The sequence below is a fragment of the Seriola aureovittata genome, chromosome 16 (genome assembly GCF_021018895.1).
Source record: "Seriola aureovittata isolate HTS-2021-v1 ecotype China chromosome 16, ASM2101889v1, whole genome shotgun sequence".
NCBI lineage: Eukaryota > Metazoa > Chordata > Actinopteri > Carangiformes > Carangidae > Seriola > Seriola aureovittata.
The window spans coordinates 19129326-19154278 of NC_079379.1; the positions used below are offsets into that span (position 1 = coordinate 19129326).

The window sequence follows — 24953 nt, forward strand, 5'->3', positions numbered from 1 at the left end:
CACGTAAGACACTTTCACGTATGCTGAATTGTGCATATTTTATTTTGATGGTTTCATCCAGTCTCCACTTAAATGATTATCAATGTACATTTTAAAATGCAATGAAGGTAGAGTCTGATTGGATGAATTATTATTGATAATATTTTCCACAATAATCTGTAGGATGTATAATGTTCTTTCCCTTCTAGAAGGTTGAATCCTTGAAGCTATCAAACAGGAGAGGCCATATCCCTGTTTTGTGGTCTCCAATTAATATGATGCACTCTGCATTTCTGTACACAGGTCAAACAGTGTGAGAAATAAGCAACATGTTAAAATGAAATACATTTTATTTTACTACTGCCTTGAGGTAGTTTTCATTCTGTGCATCATTACCCACAGACAGTAACTGTGTCCAGAAATATAAATCCAACTTAAAAAGGGACATTATCTGCTTCTGGGAGCCTATTTGAGGTGTATATTTGTGCCTTGTAACTCCTTGTAAAAGTAAAAGTGATTTTCCTATCCTGATTCTAAAGCCACATGTCCAGCATGTGGAAATGAGCCACTGAGACAAGCTGGGAAATGATAGTGGATGAACCCCAGATGGACATCTGGTGTCCCAGTTGCTCCCCTCTTTCATCTCAGCCAGACTCCTCGGTCCCTTGTGGTATTGCTGAGTCAATGTCCGACCATATTACAGTGCATATCTCTTTCCCTATGCCTGTATAAAGAGTAGAACTTCAATTTTTCAAGACTTTTCAGATCAGCATCTCACTCAGGTTGTGAGGATAGATAAGGGTTTTGAGAACGGCAAATGTGGGAGGAAGGAAGAAAAGGCAAGAGATGAATAGCTTCCGGGGGACATAGGGAATGGGGAATGAGTCATCCAGGCACCAAGACCTGCCAAAACCACAGACCACAACTTCCAGCTCCCCTTCCTTCCACCCTATCCCTCCTGCTGTCCACCCACAGTATTTTTTCTTCCCCCAGGAACTCCATATATTTGTTTTCCTTCAATTAGTTTGAGGGTCGCTGACAAAGCCTTTCTATTGTGCACCCATTCAAAGATTCTTCCAAATGCATGAACTGAAAAGTATGGGCTGCGAAACAAGACAGAGAAGGCCTTTATTCCACCGTTGTGTTCGCTGGCCCTTTGTCTGGCTTTCGCTGTTCGTTTTTTAGAGATTAGCGTTTGTTCTCTCTCTTTTGCCATCACTCCCTGTAATCCCTCCCTCTGTCTTACTCTGCTGCTCCATGCCTATATTTGGGACAATATGCAATGCAAATGGATGCCATAGTCAGTATTATCTGCTCTGTCTTTCTCTTTCTCAAACATGAGAGTCAGAAGAAAAGGAAAGACGGGGATGAGAATGAAATGGCTGTCAACAGTGTGCCTGTTATGTCTTACATTTTGGGGCTGTAACTGATTTAGGGTAGGAATCATGTATGTAGGCAGACAGTGAGGTGACATACTGTCAAAATTAGATTAGACAGGACAAGTGACAGAAAATCCCAATCCCAGATCCAGATGGCTGGCACTGCTCAGAGCTTTCATGACAGTTTCTTAGAGCAGCTGATGGGGATATTTGCTTAAGTCAAGCTAAGAAAACTGATTAAGATGTGGGGAATATTAAGGTGTAAAGTGGAAGTGGGCCAAGGTCCCTTCCATTACACAGCAGAGTGGAGATATTCACCCTGGCTGATAGAGCCCGATCTCTTCTTCCATTAGCCTTTATTGGTCTTGCAGTCCAAAACCATTTGAGGGATATAACATGCGTTCATACAGTGTTTTATACTCATATACTTTATTCAGTTTTAAAATATATTAACGTCTATCATGTGTTTGTGCTTTATTTTTTATTTCCTGCCCAATGTTAAGAGAGCGAGATTGCAGGTAAATATTAAAGTCATCAATCAAGTAAAGTGGGAAGAGAAAGGATGGAAAACACCTCCAGGTAAAAGAGAAGAGAGAAGAAAAGAGAAGAGTAGAGCTATCTTTTATACATCACCCATGACCACGAACGATTTGTCGTAAAACTACCATCCAATTAAAAGAGGACTTTCCATCTGCTTCCTCCTGAGTCAGCGCTGACCTTTTACCCTCCCCCCTCACCTCAGCCGTGATATATCCACCGTCTCTGCTCACTGCAGGTGTGTTACTATATAGATGATAGAAACAACCCAGTAACTCCCTGAGTTTATATGAACAAAACAGAACACAAGGAAATGTAATTGTGTGCGTGTGTGTGTGTGCATGTGCGCGTGTGTGTATATGAGTTTAACAACCACAGTTAGTCCTGACTGAATGTCATTACTCTTTGTCAGAGTGGTCTCAGATGATGACTAAATATAAAAAAATATATTGTACAACTAAACTATAAAAAGGCTTTACTTTCATTTTCTTTCAGATTATGAGCACAGGCATGTGGCACAAAAGCAGAACTGTACAACAACCATAAAAGCTTCCTGTCCATGTATGGCACTGTGGAGTGAGTCAGTGCTGGCTCTATTACATCTGTTTTTTGCTGTTGGTTAAATATGGCTTTGTATGAGTTCACAGTAATTGCCTGCACAGAATTCAGAGGCAAAACTTGTGACTGTGGGTCACTGTGCCTCCCAGCAATATATTCTGGTACATGTCATTTGCTTGTTTACATTATTCATCTTCACCGGTCTCAACAAAAAAAAAAAAGCTTTGCCTTGGGCAAAAATTACAGCAACTGCAGATCAGCTGAGGATACTTGTCTAAATTCCAACCATGCAGTGACGTAAAGCAAAAAAATGATGTAAAGTCAGCCTTAAATTGCTGCTTTTCACTGTCACCCACTGTCTTTTTTTTCTAAAGATAAATGACCCACTCGAAGATTCATTCAAAACAAAATGTCATACAAACAAGTGGTATGCTCTTTAAATCCTGTAAACAGTTGTTTCGCAAACAACACAAATAAATATTCCCATTGATCCTCCTTAATTAACGTACGGTGCTAGAACTCAAATCCTACTTATGTGCTTAACTTTGGGTCATTTGAAACAACAATTCTTGACTGAGATCAATTGTGTTTAAAACTACTGTTAACAAGAAAGAAAAACCTACACATAATGTAAGAGAGGAAACACTGGCTGCTCCCTTTGGCTATTTTCTCTCTGGGCTTATTTCAGACTTTTAATAAGGTATATTTGTCACTGGTATGATATTCTACTGATGATGATGATAATGATAATGATGACAAGGTTAATCACGATCCAGATGTGTGTATGTGCACTGTACATGTGTCTACATCGATGCTTTTAGTCGATCTCTGTCACTGACAAAGATACTCTCTAATGTAGGATATATATATATATATATATATATATATTATATATATATATATATATATATATATATAAAATCTGGGTCCAAAGAGGACAATTCAGTGGTTGCAGTATGTTGGCAGACACATCATCCCCCATCCTTATTCTCTCACTGTGTGGATTAATGAAACCTTAATAGCCCATGTCATTAGGCTGGGTGGCCACTGACTAGACTGCAAGGCCCTAGAGATCCTTTCACAATAATATACTATAGGCCAATGTACAGATATAAAACAGACTCCAGGCTGCTGCTAATACACGAATTCTATTCTTTTCTGTCCCAATAGATGTCCTTAATTCAGAGATGTCAATCATTCCAGGTGGAAACTTTGAAAGACAATGATGAAGCTTTGCCTGTTCACCCATGAATTCCATCTTCATCCAAAGGCTGCAAGCCGCTGATGCAATGACACTCAAAAAGGTGTAAACATGCTTTCATTTCACAACAATTACCCAGAGTCATTAGAGTGGAAATACATAAATCATTCCTTTGACATGTACTGCAGACACACAAGCACAAATCACATGAACATCAGCACACACAGTCATTCATGGACAACGACCTGGGCCAGGAAGGCGCACAAACACACTCAGACAAACAATCTCAGTGTAAGTTCTAACTATGTTAAATGACTGGTATTAATCACCCTTCTCTGTCTCCATGGTGATTATGAACACATTAATCAGCAGCATGTCTGCCAGTCAGATGTGAGCATGCCAGGCAGAACAAATGATGGAGGAGAATGAGTGAGATGAGAGGAGCGCAAGTGGAAAACACCGGAGGGAAGAGAGTGTTTTTTTTTTTCTTTGCTGTGACATCAAAACCAAGTTCATGCCACTATGAGTGGAAATAGCAAAGACAGAAGAGAGCGCAATAACAGCAGCTGTTCAAATATAGACGAGAGCTGCTTCATTATGCCGTGCAACCCACACCAGCCCTCTGTGGCCCTCAAAAACACTTATGTTGGAACACTCACACACCAAGATGCCTACCCCCTTCCACCCTACAGAAAATATCCAGACTGTAGTACCCTACATCTCCTCCGCAGGAAGGTGGAGGGGTTGTTGGTGTGTATGCAACATATGCAATACAACTTCCCTCAATCATAACACAATAACAGGGGATGTACAGTCAGCTAACCATTTGGTATGATTCACAATACAGGATTCGCAGTTACAATCACAATACAATACTTACAATACAAAGCTTGACACAGAAAATAAATAATAAGCATAAAATGTGTAAAAAGTTTCAAAAATCTTAATTTTCATGGTAGTTTCTGTTATAGAGTTTGTTGCAGGTGCAAATAATACTCTTGTATGAAAAGATAAATCGCCTGGTTTTCAAAGCAGATTCCTCTCTCCATACAATTTAACTAAATAATACATTCTTTGATAGGAATGTGTTCATAAAGAACAAATGTCTAAACTTGGTTGGACTAGAATTATCCAGACTCCATAGGCAGTCACAGACCATAATTTCTATAGCAGATAGTGGTGAATTGTGCTTTTGCAGTTGCATTTTACAATGTTCAGATATAACAATAATGCAAGCAGAGTCAATGGAAAGACGCCAACAGAGATAAAAAAAGAAGCCAAATTACTCTGAGAACCCTTGAAGTGGAGGAAAGACATGTCTGCTTCAACTTGAGTGGATAAGTATGGTTGTATGACGTAAGAGCAGACTTTACTGATGACAGCAGTGAGTCAAACCCTCCTGCAAGGCATCTGTATTAAGTTTATCCCTCACTCTCATATTTCTATTTTAAGCCACTAAATCCACTATTACTGGTCCATTTATGTGCACAAACACCTCGCCCTACTGTATACTGTATGTACAGACATGCGGGCATTTACATGCACGCACAGGTACAGCTGTAGCTGTTTACACTGGTGTTTAGTGAAAGCTGTCTGTCTGCTGTGCACCTCATCACTCAACTTCCATTCTCATCACTCAGACTATTTCATTTCGCAGCAAGCTTTTAAGTCGTCACAGGGCTCATCGACTCAACAAACAAACTTTATTAGCCTCTCTCAAAATAGCTTTAGTCAAAGTGCACTGTAATTGATATTCATTTCAACTTCAGAAGTTAAAATGGTAAAGCCCCATAATGAGAATGACAGCAGTAACGCCAGTTAATTGGGACAGGAGTAGCCTAATGGCAGGACAATGGCGGCAATGTTGTTAATTTCTATCTCATTAATATTGGAGCCCCAAGCAGGAAGCACTTAAGAGCAATCAAAAAGGTTGTGGGAGTGGATGTGTGGATGCAGTGGCTTTGATAGAAACTAAATCCGTTTTCAGTATATAATTCAGCAAATAGAAAAAATGCTCTTTTAGTATAATATATAATACCATTGTAACAAACAATTTTTCAGCAATGTATCCATCAGCTTACACACAGTGAAAGCTTGTTGCACTATGTATGAAGTGTCTTTATTAGCATTTAATTTCACAGGATCAAGTCTTTAGTATGTGGCAAAGGAACCACCAGATGTCTACATAGCCTCTTCTTGTCTATTAGCGTGTAACGTGACAGCTGAGAGCCAAGGGAAAGGAGAGGAAAACTAACAACTATTATTTTTCTTCAGTCCAGCTCTTTCATGCTATGTTAAAGCATTGCAACATGCTCCATGAAATTAGGCACTGATCAGCTTTGTATGTGAAGATATGGGCAGGTGTCTCATAGAATGGACAAATGTTGAACATAATAAACAAAAATCTACTGGTCATTTAAGAATTGGATCAGAAAATCAGATTTATAGGACACATCATTATCATAAAATTGGAGGAGCAGTAAATAAATCTACATGGTACAGCATGTACTTGAGCTCCCCTATATTAAGACTGCATTATGATTAAAAAAAATATCTGTTAGGCATTTGATATCTCTTGACTATCGAGGCATCAAATACTGTATGCCTCAGTCCTGCCATGGTGAATGTGATTACAGTAGCTGTGACAGAGACCTTGTGTTTGCTGTCAATCAGAATCAGTCTTTCCCTGACAGGCAGAGAGCCTGCAGTAACACAGTCACACGGGGTAAAGTGCTGTATGTTGTGATCCTGAGTAAGAGCCCCTGAAGTCGAGAACTTGCCCAGCTCAGCTTTCCTAGAGTGAAACAGGTCAAAGTCACCAGAGGATAATTAACAAGAGCTGGGCATTAATGATTTGCTTCTGACAAGTGCATTTTCCCAGCTATCTACCTTGAGATACATGGAGTCTGAATCTTTTCTAGTTAGTCTTTTTCTGGTTAATTGGGGTTTGTATTCCTGATGGCTCTACTCCTACAGGAACTCTGGTACTGACAAAATGTATTACCCAAAAAGGACAGGGACTTTTGTAAAAAAACAATGTACTTCAGAAGTTGTAAAGATGAATTATGGTCTCACTCTGACAAATATATCTGTCAGTAAAATACGAGCACTTCACACCAAGTAGACGTAGAAGCCTGTTTAGTGTGGTTGGAAAAAGACGAGTGGAAATAGAGAATACTTTTCTTTAAACCCACAGGAACTGCAATTACTTGCTAGTCATTTCACCATTGTGAGGATGCCAAACAAGGAACACGGTTTGTCTGTAAACAAGGTATACAGCCAGACACCACGACAATGCCAGCCTGTTTGTTTGAACAAAGGTAATCAAAGGTGTTTCATCACTTTGAGCAAAACATGCGTCTCTGCACTGTCTAAAAAAGAGTAATGTTATATCTCTAAATGATATGACATCCTAGAAGCAATACCCAAAGCACATCATCAACCACCACTGACAGATACTGTATTTTAACAGCAGGAATTTGTGTTCTCAGGGTAAAAATAAAATCAATGATGTTTATTTGACACTGCCAAGCTGTTTTACAGAAATTCGTTTGAATCAAATATGATAATTTATTCATAATTGTGTAAAATATAATAGTAATAAGAAGTACTGTATATTTCCTGTGGACTGGAACGGAGGGAGCAAGTGGAAACTGGGACTGGGGCTGTGAACAACATTATATGAGACATATGCATATACAAGTTAAGTTTGGTCTTTCTTCCTCCTCCCTCTCTTTGCCTCATAAAGAAAACTCAATCACAACAAACAATCCCACTGGACTCAATTAGCTACAGTTAAATAAATGCTGTGACTTTCATGCCCTGCCCATGAGCACCCCCAAATATCTTCCCACTAAAAATACATCTCTTGTGCGTGTTTGTGTGTAGGTGCGTACAGGAATGCATGCATTTGTGTGTGTATGTGACTTTATGTTCACACTTCCTCTGTCTTGGGATCTGCCACGGAGCTCCCTGAGCAGCAGTGTGTGCTTGATAATTAGCCTCAAATTCACCACTTCTGTGAACACATGCCTGGGTTGGCAGAGGGAGGGCCGCCTCAGGGAAGGGTGAATGCTATGAGTGACTATCATCCACTACCCGTATCCAGTGACAACCAACAGAGCTCAAGTTTCAATGAAGTCTTCCCTTTTTATCAGTCTTCCCTATTAAATAGGTCCTGTGTAGGCTGTGAGGGAAAACAAGTGAACACACAGCAAACAGAGAAGTACGGACCAAGTACTACAGTTCCAAACCAGGCACATACAAACAGCAAGCAACAACTGGCCTGGTTTTGACCAAGTATTATGAAGGTTGACCTGACAGGGTCGCACATTCTTGTGACAAATCAAACTTCAGATCATCCAGATTGCATTCCACTTTGTTACAATCATTGGTTGGACAAGCATCGATATGTTCTGAAGCCTTTAAAAATACATTCATAGTGTCAGTCTAAATCAAATACAACAGTGATTGTCACACCGCACCTAGCTTGGTCCTCTTTATTTCCATCCAATTTAGCAAAATGCTATGCTGGAACAGAAAGTAACATTCAAAATAGAAATAAAAAAAAATGCTATAAGACAAATGGCTCTTGGTCTGTGGTCAGGAATCCTCCAGGGTCATGAAATAAGACAATAAATAAAGGGCAATAAGTGCTTTTATGCTTGTGTTCTTTATTTTCAAATGTTTCCTTCTTATGCATTAAAGAACAATTTCCTGTCTCCATCGTGGGCACCTCTAAAAATGAATCAAATAAAGCCACTTGAAAGTGGACTGCGGTACTTGAGCTGCTTTGGATAGGCAGCTTGCATCAGGGAGTGGAAAGTGAGGTTAAAAGAGGTGATGAGGCAGAAAGGATGAGAATGTATTGTGCATGAGAAAGCTAGAGTCACACTGGATCTTTTCTTCTCGTATGCCTTTGGAACAAAGTTTCACAGACGTGCACTGTGTGTGTTGTTTACTGACAATGTGGTGCATCATTTCCGGATGTTCAAATTCAAAACGAGTTACTGCTTTACTGCCATTTGGAGCTGTTGTAATAGGGTGTGTACACCCAAATCTGTTAACAGCATTAGCTTTTAATCAAGGATAAATGTTGGTTGAATTTATTCATTCATTTCATTTTACTGAAATGCAACTTTGCAACAGGTTGCAATTGGCACTCGGAAGCGGTAAGCATCTAACTTGTTCCCTGAAGGGAGACAAAAACAAACAGTATAAATACTTGTGATATTTTGAATGTATCTAACAAAGGGATACAAACACATAAGAAGGAAATAAAATGACTATGTTGTAAGCTATACACTGTATGCAGAAGGTGTAGAATTTAAAGAAGTTCAATGACTTGCTGGCTCACAGTATATCTCCAGTATGGTTTACATTTCTTTAAGATGACTATGCAGTGTGTGCGCAGTGATTATTTCTATACAATCAAGGTGAGGGCATCTGCCAAATATACTGTTTATTTCAATTAAGTGAGTAAAGTTACCTTCAATTTAGGTCAAGTGAGCTACATAGCATGTGGCGCAAATACTGGCTGTTATCCTGTACATATGTTGTTTGTAATTATATAATCTTCTATTCTATATTTGCTAAATTATCATATGTCTTTCCAACTACAGTGATTTCCCCATGGGATCATGAATGTTTTATCATCTCTAATCCAATTTAATTCTGACAAGGAACATCAATTGCTCAGCCCTTGGGAATTATGTATATTTAGTATTTATATCCCACTGTGTACACCCCACAAGACCTGGGTTCTATTGTTGAATGTTAATAATTGATAGACTCTGCTTTGAATCTGCTTATAGTACACAATGGTTAGGGTTCACTCTGGGACTGGACTAGGGTGAGACCGTATAAGAAAAGTTTACAAAACAAATTTTCTATTACATTCCTCTAATTGGACAATTTTCATTTGGTGTTATTAGAGTAAGGAAATCAATCTGGTCTGGCAGCTACAGTAGACACACTAAAATAAGAAATGAAATTAAGCTTCAAACACATTATTTGACCTTTGTCTGATCTGAATACCCTGTACCCATTACTTCACTTCCTCTCTATCCATCTATCTGCTTGCTTTTTGCTTACATTTAGTCTTACTTACTTACACAGTCTCTCAGTTCCAGCTGCCCTTCTGTTTCCATGGCCTTTCATCCTCAACATCCCTTGTTCAGCCTTGTACTGTGTCGTCCCCACACCCCTTTAACATCAGGTGCCAGCGTTTGCTGTCCTATGTCTCTGCTTCTCTGCCGTTTCCCTCCCTCTTTCCTTGCACCTTTGATGTCAGGACCACAGCTAAAGCCTGAGCTAATCTGCTGTGGGGCTTCCTGAGCCACAACCAGGCCAAGGGTTGGAATCGAGAACATGGCACATGGGCCAAAGGAAGAAAACATGGAATGAATGAAGGAAAAGAAGAACACTGCAGAATATTTATTTACATCCTCTTTAAATGTCTCGTATTTATAATTCAACCCTTGTGTCATTTTGAAAAACATGTTTCCACTGCATTTTTACTTTTACACTTCAAGATTTACAACATTTCAAAATAAAATGACATATTTATAGATGTGTTAAAATTGTATATTTTATATGAAAGACAAAGGGGACATTATCTGAGGAACCGGTGAGAGCATTATGGTGGTACGTATTGTGGAAGACACAATTTATCCAGTCTTTAGAAGACAAATACAATAGAATGGTTTACAGGAGGTCAATTAAAGATCCTGGGAAAGAGTGTGCTGTGAGGGGAGGTGGTGTTATGACGGGTAGAGAAAAGATTTTTTTTTTTTTTCTTTAAAACTACAATGACAATGGTATATGCTGTAATGAACTGGGGAAGAAAAGAACTAGAAGAGGGAGCGTCCAAACAAAGACTGGGTAAGCGAGCTGTATGAAAAGAAAAGTAAGGATGCTAGAAAAGCACTAAATGTATTAGCTTCAGTGTAGCCTATAACCAACCCTCCAATTCCCTCCCTATGGCTTCCACACCAAAGAAAAGGCAGAATAATCCCTCAGCAATACTATTTATCTGCCTTGCTCTGATGACGCTATTTATAGCTCATTAAAAGGGGTAAATATGCCTTTTCTTCACCTCTGACACAAATCATAAAAATACCCTTCAAAGTTAAAGCTCTATTAACAGGATCAAATGTGTAAGCAAAGGCAACTCAAACAAAAAGGGGAAAGACAGAAAGAAAGAACACAGCTCCCTGAGTCAAGGGTTATCCACAAACATATTCTTCAAATAAAATACTACTTTTTCTGCTTTATCAGAGAAGACACCTTTAAGCTCAGACCTCATTTTCATTCAGAATTCATAACCATGTGAAAGGATCAAAAAGTTTCTTCTCCTAAGTAAGGTGGCCTGCAGCTAATTGCACTGACGTTACTGGGGCTAATTATGAATACAATGGATGTAATGCAAGAGCACCAAGACCACTTTATGCTGACCCAGTAATTTCCCAACAGCACCACAAAAATCAGCCAATAATATTTCACAGAGATATCCTTGCCCTAAATACAATACACTGTGTATCTGCTGCAGCTAATAAACCAATTTCGGCATCAAGGTTTGCTCATTAAACAGTGAATCTTCCTATTTTTAATTGCATTCAGATGATGCAGAGATAAGAAATGTTCCAAAATTCAACTTGAGAACAGCAGTAGATTTATGGTGAAATATATGAGCAGACAGATGCTGGTCAATTTACTTTTATAAATATCCTCCTTGTTACTCACACATTCACATTTAATTTCAAATAATGAATTAAATTTAATCCATGTTTTATATGAGATAAAATCAGAAGGAGCAATGTGTTGAAAGGTCTCCAGCTCCAACATCTGACACCAAAGTGCAAGTCAAACATACAGTACATGCTACCAACCTGCACCCGCGCAAACCAATAGATCAAACAAAGCACTCTATTATGCAGTATCCTACACCCAGTCCGTCAGCAGCAGTAATTAACATGACAGAGCAGTATGAGCAAACAGACAGGGGAACATCTCATTGTTTGGAGGCAGGCCTGCAGACATGACTACTCTGCTTCCTCTACTATATCCTGACCAAGTAAACAATCTAATGTAATGCCTGCTTCTGTTTATTTACGCATATGTACAAGACAGCAACAACTCTGCATGTTTATGTGTGTGTTTTTGTATTGAGCTACAATATAGCCTCTGAAACTGGCCCTCTGTCAAAGGAACAGCTTCATCCCTGATCCATTTCATCCATGCAAACAGCGCACTAATTAGCCATGCTAAGACAAATCACACTGTTTTTTCCTGGTTCACTGGCCACAGCACCTTCCGTAATCCTCCGTTATCACACAGTTGGGGAGGATAGTGAAGCTAATAACACCGTGATATTAGCAACACTGATCTGCAAGTGATAGAGCCAGGCAGCCCTAGCTGTTAATTCTGTCCACATGAGCCCCAGACCAGACTAATCCCTATTTTAATTATTTTTTCTCTTTGCCCCCCCCCCCCCCCCCCCATTGTCAATGTTCTCTATCAGACCATCTAATTAAAAAACAGGAAGGGCGGCAAACAAGCAGCCTCGACATCTCAGAAGGGTATGAGGTGTACATGTTAGCAGAGAGTAACACTGATAGCCTGTGCTCCAAGGCACACTAGAATGAGCTGCACGTTCGGTGGATGTGCGTGTGTGTCTGTGTGTTTTCTGTATTTAAATTCTAAAACCTAGCAACTCTGTGAGACCAACAGTAGAATAACCTTTAACATTTTAGATTACTACAATTACAAGACGACCAATGATTTGTTAAAAGTGCTCTTTGATTTGCTTACAAAGTCCTGTCACCACAGACGTATTATGTTAAAGCTTTGTCAAGATAAAAGTTTCTTTTCCTGTCTCTCTGTCTTTGCTTCTGTCTCATTCTGTCAGTGGGGAAAGTGGGATTAAGAAAGATTGCAGTGCTGAGGAATCAATATGATGCTGACACCTCTCTGGCACTCTCCAAAAATCTCTACCAAGCAAAAACCCACTTACAGAAGGGGTGGGGGTGGGGGGTGGGGGGTCTAATGGATAACATAACCACTATATCACTTTAGCTTTGACTTAACCCCTGAAGAAGCAACAGTCTTGTCTGCAATGAGTATAATTGGATATTCAAAGATAAAAGAAGCCTCGCTCACTAACACCTGTGCAGAAACTCACAATGGAAGACCTGTACCAGGGTTCTAAAAATGCAACAAAAATCATAATTTAATAGTCTATATTTAATGCAATAAAAATACTGAAAGCATAATGTAATACTGTTTGTACTGTAATGTATTAAATTTTGCAGTTATTATTGGTTACTATGGTTTTTGTCATTTTTCATAAAAATGTCATAAATTCACACGTTTTTCTTCATTATTTTGTGGAATCGACTCAAGAATTTAGCCTGTATGCATCATAATAATGTACAAGTTATTACCTTGTCTGTGCACAATAAAAGGATTAATTAATCTTTCAAGACATACAACATGCAGTTATTAACATTGTAAATTTTGGCAACAGTGCAAACAAGCTAACACAAGTTTTAAATCAAGTCACTGACATCCCCTAGGTTGGACAGTGCAGCTAAGGCTTTTTACGCTATGGGACAACATTGTCTGTCTTCCTTTGCCTCCCCTTGTTTATTGATGCAGTTGAGAAGAGTTTTTATTGAGGCACGCTGCTCTGCAGCCTGTAATTGCCGGTCAAGGCACGTTCACCAGAGTTCATAAAGGTTCCTCTGTAAATATAATCAGGTTGGCCTAGTGTCAGCACACACGAAAAAGACAACCTCTGTCTGATGAATGGGAAGAGGAGGGGTATTTCACCGCCACTCTTCACATACACAAACGCATTCATGGTGGCACCAGATGAGAAGCAGACACATACTGACTATACAGACACACACACACACAACCTGTCCTGCTGTTCCAAAGAAGATTAAGATATATTACACTCCAAACCAGCGAGCACGTCCTTGCTTTATTTCACCTTGCAGGTTCCCTCCCCCTCTTTTGATCCCTCTTTTCTTCTTTCATCACCATCCACAAATGTGACCCTATAATTCCGGGATATTTTATGAATGATCATGAGTTTCAAAGTGTGTAGAGGAGGACCCGCACTTAGTGAGTGATGTGTCCTCAAAGGTGAGAATGATTCAGTCTCTGTGTCTGCTGCACTAATTGTCTATGTCGCCAGGAGTCCAGAATGACACAGCTGCTGACACTTTTTAAGTTTTAAAATCAGACTTTTTCTTTCTAGCAGGTTTGGGCTGAATGTGCTGATTTTAGGTGTTTCATGGATTTAGTAGAAAAAAGCTCCAATGTCTGCAAACACCAGATCACTCCACTAGTACAAACACAATGGCGCTTGATTCAACAAAAGCAAGCTGATTTGCATTGGAAAGAAGGGGAATTATCTGACGCCCTTGGCTGATGTTGTCACGTTAAATTACCTGTCAAGACAGACAGTTTTTCAAAGTAGAGGCTACGTATGTGGTGTGTTTGTGCCCTTTGTTGTTATATTTGCAAGCTGTTCTGTGAAAAAGGGAGGTCAGAGACAGAGAATAGCGATGTGTTGTGGTTGAGCAGTGACCCAGATCAGACAGTGACATCTCCGTCCACTCGGGGGATGCTCAGGGACAAGATGTTCTGCTGTTACTGCAGCATGGCCACACTGCAAACAAAGATCCACCTTAAAAGTCATTTTGTCTCATATTTGTCTATATAACTTATTTTTATCATAACAACAAGTAGTGATGTGTTGAAATAACCATACACATAAATGTAAGAGGTAATTTAAATTCTCCTTGTTTGTTATATCATGATGGAGCTGTATTATTATTATCTTTTCAATTGCGGTCTGGTTCGAAAATTTGAAATGTTAGTAATCCATGTCTCAAACAATTAGGGTGAACAAGACCTATGCCATAATAGACTGTCGCTCAAAGCTAACATCTCTAACAAAACAAGACTAGACGAGACTCCCAGTGGTACCACTGGTACCGGCTTCCCAGTCCGACCATGTGCCTTGTCCTTTCCTCATGCAGACACATGGGGATTTGATCATACATAACGAAACACAAGGTTAAATGCTAATTGAACATGCCAGAATTAAATCCCCCTTTCAGCACCATGGATAGCGCCACTTGGCCAGTAGTTCCAAAACACATGCTGTCAACTTAAAACTGAATAGGCCATTGTCAGGAGTCCATTTCTGATTTTAATGGTTGCACTATAGACTGTTCCATAGCTGGACTGGCTGGGCCGCCACATTGGTGGGCCAGTCAAAAAGTCCATAAAGTTTTAACCAGCCCACTCTGTGTGCCTGCCATTCATTCATTGGGAATATACTGGGCTGACATTTGTAATCAACCCTCACTAATGCAACCTGAGCTGCTGATGATACATATCAAACTGAGGGAATTAGAAATGAAGGCGTGCCTCAGATAAAGGCCTGTTACCTTCTGCCATTGAGGTAAATAAAAGCCTGGGTCACTATTTGAGTAAATACAACAGCTGAAAAGTGCCCCCGATGACATATGACAAGTTTGCCCCAAGTCATTTTGATAGAGCAACGGCCAATGGGAAAAATCCAACACTCACCTGACCGATGGTGTAAGTAAATCACTCACTCAACTCCCCAATCACTCGGTCACTCAGTCATTGATCACAGACATTCACAGACGTAGTGCTGACCTGTGGCTGGTCCAGCGAATAAGAACTAATTGCTGTTTTTCAGTTGAAGGGGTTTCATCACTGGACTCAAAATCAGAGTTTCAGACTCAATACTTTCAAGGACCTGTTGGATTTTTCTTTCAGTGCAGGAGAACCTTGTCAAGTGAGCACACACACACACACACACACACACACACACACACACACAAAATCAGATGTAATGCAGTGACTTGGCATTAAAGAGCTGTGTGTACTTGTCCTCACTGCCCTGCTTTTACAATCTAATTGCCGTACCCAGTGTCCTCTACAACAGACCACTGAGTGCACTGTGCTTTTGGCCGATTGATTTCATATGTTCCTATCCTTCTAAGCCTCTCCTCTCAGCCCTCCCTCCTCCTTTTGCTCTATCTTGGCTAATTACTGTGATTGATTAATCGACTGGTATGACGTGCCTCACAGTCACCTGAAGCTTAAAGGCACAAAAATCTGGCAGAAAACGGCGATGTTGACCAAGCAAGGCACTCAAAAACAATTTCCATACAGCCACTCTTCTCTTTTGATCACAACATAACAAAAAGCCTCTGAAGCAAGGCATCCTTTAGGTTAGCAGCACTTGACCCAGGAAGTGAATTAAGGGATCAAAGTGAGCAGTGGGATGAAGCATCAGTGGAAGCTGCAGAACAAACATCAATGTAAAACGATTGTTTTCACAAAAGTGACAGATGATGAAAGACGAAGGGGATTCATTTCTGTTTTGATCCTTTTACTTACAGTATCAACAGTTCCACAACTCATCTCTTAATATAATTAATCAAATAATATAAGTAGGAAGACAGATGACACTATTAAGAAAAGATGAAGATTCTCCAATGTCCTAAAGGACAAAGTTAAAAGTTTGGGGATTATAGATCAAAAGAAAAACAGTGGAAACACTTGGATAAGAGGATTATTCACAAATATAGTGTCTAATTGTCATAAATGTACTACAGTAAAGCTACTGAGATATGGACATTATTTACTAATAACAAGTTCACACTTTTTTTGCAAAGTGAAATAGTGCATCTCCAGAAAGCCTCCAATCCATTTGCAGGCCCAGGGCACCGATGTGCATATCTTCAAATATGTCTCTGTGTACAAATCATAAGCCATTAGTGCATCTGTGGGACTGTTAAAAGCGACAGATTGGATCCCAGTGGTGCAGTGCTTAGTAAATACAACTAAAGAGACACCCAGTCAGTGCACAGTGATCTGGCCCATTACCTCTAACCTCTGCGTGTTCTCTGGTCTCAGTGGGATGGGAAGGGTGGGGGGTGGTGAGGTAACACATGGCTAGACATGCTTACACAGTCACATTGCTATCCAGGCTGCTTGCCTCTCATGGGAGCTGGTTTATAGGTTAGACTAAATATTGCCTAGTAAATTGCTGCACCTGCTGTTTCTCAACATAACACAGATGATCAATGACAATTAATGATGTATAATCATCAAGAATAGAATGCCTCCCCTCATTTGCTGTGGTGTATTTTTGACAATGTAACTGAAATAGGCCTCACCTTGAGAGAGAAAAAAAAAAACACACAGGCAAGCCTTGAAGGTTGATAGAGGTTTGGCCCATTTTTGCTAACCTTGCTCTCTGCACTTCAAATCCCTTTTCCTCTCCAGCTCTTAGCCTGAGCAATGTGACAGAGTGAGTAACAAAGTGTGGAGTGCAGCGGTTAGCCAATCTGCAGCGTGGCACCAGGTGTTGGAGATAATGTTCCGCTGGAGTATTTCTTGGCGGGTGGCGCAAAGTTCATCATGACTGCAGTTTTGATCGATGGCAGGTTGCAGATTGAGTCCTCAACCAAGTGCTGTTGTTAATAAATCCTGACTCAGACAAACATACTTTGAGGAGGCCATGGTGGAGAGACTGGCAACGACAGCTATTGATCCACTGGTTGAGCACAGGCCGATAAGCCAAACTATGGTTTGAGAAGTATAAAGCTGACACTGCAGGAAAAAGAAGTGAAGAATGGAAAAAAAAACATTCAAGAAGACAGCAGAGCTGACATTATGAACTACTGAAATTAAAACTCGCAGACAATTCAAAAGCTCTTTTCAGGTGAATCATCCACGGATTCTTTCCTGTACAAACAATGTGTCAGCAATACCACCATACATTTATCACTAAACCTATAGATTCAGAGGAATAAAACAAAGAATCCCTGTCTTCTATTTTAGAGGACACAGGTGCAAATCTACAATGTTGGAAAAAAGCTCTATTGTATGCCCAATTTGAAAATTAAAAACAACAAAAATTTAGAAATACTTTAGTGTTTAAATGTCATCCACATCTTCAATCTGTAAATTGCCTATTATGATTAAAAAAAAGGAATTGTGGTGTCTGAACAATTCACCTTTTAGGGACCTGACCAAGAGCTGTAGCATCTGCACAGTTGAGAACAGTGAAAGAAGTAGATAGGGAGTCTGTGGAGGAAAGAAAATGAAAGGAAGACTGTGTAAGACAGAGAGAATCAGACAGGGACCTAGATGCAGCTAGATAAGAGCATGTGATCGATGTGGCTGGTATATATAACCCCCTCACAGCACGATCTGGGGGCCCTTTTTTTTTTTCTTCCTTTTTTTTGTTGTCGTCTTTGACGTGATGATCCTTGACGTGCGTCAGGGATTCATTACCATCACTCACATCAGCCGTGAAACATTTCCATCTTAACCAAAGTTTATCTCCGCATGAGCTCTCTCCGTTGTTAAGTTTAGAGAAGTGTAGTTGTGGGCTTTTGGATATGCACATCGTCCCCATTGCAACAGACATGCAACGTTAAGGGAGCACATGAGTCAACAGTAACCGGTGTTTGTGAATGCACACATCAAAAACAAATCTTCTGACATGCACCACACGAATGCCTTGGGCTGCATCGAAAACTCTGGAATCTGGAAAACTTTACTGAACTTAATGCAAACACTATTCATTCTCCATGGTTTACTTCTGTTTTTGGATGATTTGTATGTGGGTTTTATGATGAGAGCACCACTTATAGTAAATGGCTACAGAATGTATAATGAAAGACTATAGACTTTCATTAGACAATCAGCCCAAACTATGCACTGAGATGATTTTTAGAAACCCACAGAGAGAGGGGGGGGGGGGACACACACAGAGAGAGAGACTGACTCAGAGAGATAGAGAAAGACAGCGAGAAGGAGAGAATCGCACAGCGTCAGCCCCTCCTAGACGTGACCAGACTAGTGATGTTGCAGTGAATTACCGGTAAAGCTCCAAAGCTAAACGCTTCCTACCAGACTGTGTTGTGAGAAACAGGCCACAGCAGAAGAAATGGATAGAAAAAAAAATGTATTCAACATTCAGACCGAGAATATACGCCCACTCGACTATCACACAGTATCCATTTAAAAACACATCGATGCAAAGTGCCCCTGCATACGCTGCCAATACTGTGTATTCATACACCGAAAATAACTGCCTTAGTGCCTGAACATACACTAAATTATGTTTCCAAGCAGGGGACTCACAGAGGATCACAGGTGGGCAAACACCTATTCTTCATCTGCCAGCAAAACAATGGTCAGAGGATATGTTGCACAATCACTCACTCTGACTGTTTTATTACAGGAAATACTTTAAAGGAAAGCACATGACTGGCGGCCAATAGCTTGCTGCAGAGTCCCACTGGGAGAGAGTATGGGACGAGTGTCACCCCCACAGCGGTTGGCAAGCGCACAAACACATTTACACACAGATGTAAATATACACACTGTCATGGCTGTATGAATACGTACACCTGCACACAAACCTAGAAATGGATCATGTAAGGTAAATTCTGACTGAATTTGAGCTGCAGTAAACCCAAACTCAAAATCTCATGAGGCCAGCATGAAAAAAACTTTACCAATCTCTTTGAAAACACAAAAACAAAAGTTGAGGCATTTATCTCCACAAAAATGAAACATACTCATATTGCTGTAACTCCCCTCGGAAGCCAGAGAAAACAGCCCCTGGACTTAAAAAGCTGTTCACTCACTCTCAGGTGAGTCAACCTAACAGCCAATCAATATATATCCAGTGTTCTGTACTCCGCTCCAACAACTCTTTATCTCTTTCTGTTACACTCTCTCACACACACACATGGACATGCTCCCTCCACGAGCTGGGACAAGTTGAGACATATCAACACTGCGGGGATAATCTATATGTTTCATGAAATGTCAGTGTCTCAATTCCACAGGGTATAAGGGTTAAAGAGAGAGGAGAAAGGATGGGAGGCTACCTACAGGGATCAAAACTCACTGATCTCCAAACAGGAAGGAATAAGTTGCATTTACCCAGGGAGCTTTGTGTTGTCAGCGATGGATGCATGGAAAAAAAAAAAAAAAAGAAGAAGACAAGAAAACCCTCATGGGAGTTTGCAAAAGTTAGCGAAGACACAAGTTTTGTTTGGAAACACTTTGTGTAAAATGCTGGGATTACTGAGCTGTGATGCAGCAATTTTTTTCAAGTGAAAGACGTTTTTTTTGTTGAACCAAAGGAGTACAGCCAATATTCAGAGTGCTTTCAACTCCAGATTCCGGCACTTTATACTCTCTATTTACAGTATCCAAGGTGCTGCGGGACTTGCTTTCAACATCTCAAGGGAGCACTGCTGGTAGATGAAAATGTATTATGGTGCTTTGCAAAACAATTGCACGCCAAAAAACATTACAAGTCAAATAGCTGTGAGTTCCACTTAGAAGCAAGCAGGAGAATGAGCATCTGGCAGTTGGTGAGCGTCAGGCGTTATTTACATTGCCTCAAAGTGGATGGTGATGGGGAGGAAAATCAATGTGGATGCAAACAGTGTAATGGCAGAGTAATGCGTTCCCCTGGGCAGGCAACACTGAAGCAGTCCTGTCAGGGTAATGCCGAGAGGAGGTGGAATTCAGTTGCCGTTTTTTTACCGGCCCATCCCGCTGCCACATTCAATCCGCATGCACATTTCAGCTCCTGGAGTCAAGTCTTCAAGACCATCTTTTCCTGCTGCCTTTTCAGAATACTAACTCTGCAGTGCCGTCAATCAAATCACTGGATGCTATGGTAAACAAGAGCGCAAGTGAGCAAGATCGGATTCACACATTCAAAGGGGTGATGTTCTTGATAGTGATTGATTGTGGTTCATTTTCTTCTACTCAAAAGTACAGACCCAGGCACACACACACACACACACACACACACACACACACACACACACACACACACACACACACACACACACACACACACACACACACACACACACCAAGAGGACAGAGAAGGCAAACGTGATCTGCTTTGGTCTGAGCTGTACGATCAGGGAAGCATGGTTTTGACTTTGATCGTTGGCGTCCCTTCTCCTATTGGATCAATCAACCTGTTTGTCAGGTATCAATCAATACTAGTCCTAGAACTCGACTACAGATTGAATTAAGTAACCAGTCAGATGGTGGGATGCCAACTCTATACACACTCAATAACTGTGAAATCATAAAAGCACTCAAACATCTTCATCCTTGCTGTTTGGTCAGGCCACAAGGATATAATCAGTTTCTATCTTCCAACTTACAGATAAGCAATGATATAAGATAAGAATCAAGCCAGGTATATACCTTTTCTGATAGGAAGCAATGTATTATACTTCATTGTCCAATCAGCTTAATGAGAAAATGCCTTGATCCTAAGTTGAGTTATAAACCCAAATTCACACCTAATAGCACACCTGAAATGGGGACGCACTTTAACCTGAACCGTAACGTACCCCTGCACAAACCAGTGTGATCAAATCGCAGACCAGTCCAATTATATGGTGCGAGAAGGAGAGAGAGTGCTAGCCCCACAGAGCACAGGGCCCACTGAGCCTTTCACTGAGAGGATGTGTGCTTGAGGTCAGCACCATCATAGCGCTCCACCTGACCTCTCTAATTAGCCACCAGCTGGAAAGTCGTAATCCCTCCACCCATCCATCTAGTTCTCTACTTCCACGTCCATCGTCGCCTCCAAAGGTCCTGCCCTCCTCTTCGCTTCTCTCCTGTGGTGTCTGCTCATTCTCACTGTTTGACCCTGTCACCCTCCGTTTGTCCCACCTACTGCTCCCTGCTCACTCAAATTATAGATCGGCAGCTCCTTAGACACCTTGGAGATAAAGTTATTGTTGTGAAAATAAGCTGGTGAGTTTTTATGTTTTGGGACAAGTCAGCGAACACTTTTGAAGTCGACGCTCGGTGGGTAAAGCCTAAGCCAGCATGACCAGAAAAAAAAAAAAAGAAACAATAGAGGCAAGCCAGCATGTCTGCGCCGTGTCCTCTGTCCCCTGTGCTGCCTTTTCCTTGCAATGTGCATGATCAACTGCGACTTGCACTCTGCATTGCTTGCCAATAGCCCTTCTCCTTTCCTTTCTAGTCACTTTCTTTTCCCTTGCTCTTTAAGACAGTGCCGCCATGCCGCAGGTGCACCACCATAGGCGCCCCCGGCAACAATCACCACAAAGATGACAGACTCAGTAGAGATTTGGGCACCCCACACGACAAAAAAGAGCAAATCAAAGCCTGGGACAAGGAGATGATGACATCGTAAAATGTGCATAAGAAGCATAGTCAGGCTGCTGTCTGTGGGATTCTGGGAAGCGATGAACTCTCAGTTGGCGAAAGCAGAGATTCAAAGAGACTTTAATATCAGACTACAAGGCACAATTCTCAGTTTTAAGACCACTCACAGTCAATCAAGTTCTTCTTGGGAAGTGTTATTGCTTAACTACTGAGTGAATGAGTGAAAGTGACACAAGTTTCTAGGGGCCATCTCACTCTAAGATGACTCCTCACATATTCTTTCTGAACCAGTCTGCTGTATCAACGGTCCTCTATCCCTCTGTCTTTCCCTCTGTATGTCTGTGTATTTCAAGTGTTTAATAGCTCAGCCAGTGCTACCCCTTGTCCCTTCGAGCCAACCGCCTGTGGCTGCAACTTCAAAGTCTCCTCTGTCTTCTCTTGTGTATCCGAGCTGCCAATCTCCCACATGATCCTGAAACTAAACCTGCATCTTTACATTTCCTCCGAGACAAAGAGAGTAAGCTGGATTCTTTCCTGGTGCATAACAGGTGCATCCATCTATTTGTATTAAAACCCATGTATATTTTTCATGCTGATATTAGCCTTGTGTGTTAAGATGTGTGGTGTCACTGTGGCAGAGGGAGTGTGAAAGAGTACATCTGTTTGTGCAAGTTCTGAAGAGTGCCAGCACAAATATATGGGAGTGTGGCTGATAGTGTGAATACTTATGTGCACATGTCCATTTCTGCCCATATGGGCTTTACTGTGTGTGTGTGTGTGTGTGTGTGTGTGTGTGTGTGTGTGTGTGTGTGTGTGTGTGTGTGTGTCTGTTTGGGTGTATATGTGTGAGTACATGTGAGTGTGGGTAAAACGACACTATACGGCTTGCGGTGGTAATCGAGCTCACTAATTACTTCCTGAGCTGAGAGAGTTGTCAGTGAGAGGAGGAGCTGCCACAGATGGTGAGAGACCCACACTGACGCCAGGATATCCTACCTCTTCATCATTAGAGCTGAGCATGTGTGTTTGTGAGAGGCTGAGTAAGAGAACGAGTGAATGACCAAGATTGAGTGTTCCCATTAAACCTTAAAACCACAGACAACATGATACACCCTGATGGGGAAAAGGCTCTGAACTGCATATCAAATACTTGATTTTCATTTTAAGAGATACTACCAGTTGCATCTATATTCAATTGGTTCTTGTCCCTCTGCATCTCAGCTATGATCCTGACCCTGTCACCCTAAGTTGCAATGGACCTACCCAACACCCATCCACTTTCAACCATACTTCAACTAGCTCATTCCTTCAACTGAAAAAATGCCTGTGGGCATGTGGAGCAACCAGTGGACTCCCCTTCCTTTGCTGTCCCCAGCTCAGCTCACTCCCCAGGCAAAATGCTGCAGGCTGACTACTCACCACTGTGAAGAACCCTCAGTGCCGCTGACCTCCAGAAGGTCATAGTCGTCCTCCAGCTGAAAGTCAGAGAAAACAAGGGCAATGGTGTCTCCTGGCTCGGCCAGCACAGTCCAGGTGCAGTCAGCATTGTTGTTGTACTCAGTAGGGTAATTGGGAGTGGTGATCACCCCACTCTGGCCTCTCAGTGTGCCGCCACACCCATCGTCAGCTGCAGGGAAAACAGATGAGAAAATGGCTTAATAAAAGAGGGAAATATAGACAAATGCAATCAAAGAACCTGTGGTGGAGATAAATGAAGATGTACAGACAAATAAAAACAGCATGAGAGCGAAGGTATTAAAAAGGCTAATAAACAGGAACTGCAGCTTCAATGCAGGTAAGGGTCAAGTTTGACCCATGAAGTAGTAAAATCTGAGTGGCCATTGTAAGCTTTTTCAAACTCTGCACCATATTGGCACAAGACAGCATTGATTATGTGAACACTCCTTCTGCAACAGCTGCTCTGGAGAAAACTTTTTGAAGACTGTTCTTGCACTCATACACTCGCCTGTCAGGCTCTAAGGAGCTGTCAGTTTTAGGACTACACAAAGTTTTTCACTGTCTGTCTTTTGGACTGATTCTTACACTTGTCCTTGGCTGTTGTCTGATCCATTTCTGTGATAAAGATACCAGGAGGTGCTTTCCACGTGTTAGGAATACATATCAAGCAAGAAAGACATAACACAAGCCAGCAGGAAACTCCATTTAAACTGAGTGCATGGAGTGCATAGCTTTTGAGACCGGCTAACTGCAGTACACAGTACACACCTTTAGAGAGGAAAGTGCTGCAAAAGACCCATAATACAACGCAATCTAAAAGTAACACGTTTACTCTGTGCACACAAGATTGAACTCGACCTTCCAATGTTGTAAAAACGCAAACATAGTATGTCATGACACTATATAATTTTAAACAACTTCCACATAAAACCATTACTTAAATGTGTAAACTTACATGGGTAGACTTAAGCTACATTATAAACCTGCTAAGCCCCTGTGAAAAAATACTGTGAGGACAGAGATTTTCATGTTTGACAACAATGAAGACACAGACATGATGATTCAACAAGGAAAAGTCTTCCAAACTGTGTCACATAAGCTTTACATAGTGGAAACTTTGGGGTGAAGTTTTGTGTGTGCCTTTTAGCCTTTCCCTAAAATCTATTTATTATTTACTTGGTTGTTTTTTTTCCTGGCCACAAATGATCTTCCTGCCATGAGCCAAAGCGCAAATTCAGGGGCATGACGATGTGCAGCGAGTTACAGCATATTGTTCCTTTGTCTGAAATTTTTGCCATAGGCCAGAGAGACGGCAGTCATAGGATTTCAAAATGCCCCACAGTGGTTTTACAGTCAGCGGGGAGCAGGGTAGGATGCGTGATGCAACCTAATGCAACGTGTGGGGAAGTGATTAAATTCTGATTAATTCAGATTTGTGTTAATCAAAGCAACTCTTCCCTCCTCAAGATTGCTTTAAGGAGACCATTAAATAATAAAGTATGTATTTAATGTCTTGCCAAGATAATTCTCCTGCCCAGTTTCTGATATGTTCATTAAAGCTTTCTACAATACACTGTTACGTGATATCT

At 41.0% G+C, this 24953-nt stretch overlaps 1 protein-coding gene across 1 annotated transcript in view; it reads right to left on the reverse strand.

Annotated features, from left to right (window-relative positions):
- Nucleotides 1–24953, reverse strand: part of csmd2 (CUB and Sushi multiple domains 2) — a 227600-nt gene that overhangs the window by 138121 nt on the left and 64526 nt on the right. Inside the window, exon 5 of the mRNA XM_056398872.1 lies at nucleotides 23326–23533. Within this exon, the coding sequence (XP_056254847.1) occupies nucleotides 23326–23533 (208 nt within the window). The remainder of the gene's footprint in view (nucleotides 1–23325; nucleotides 23534–24953) is intronic.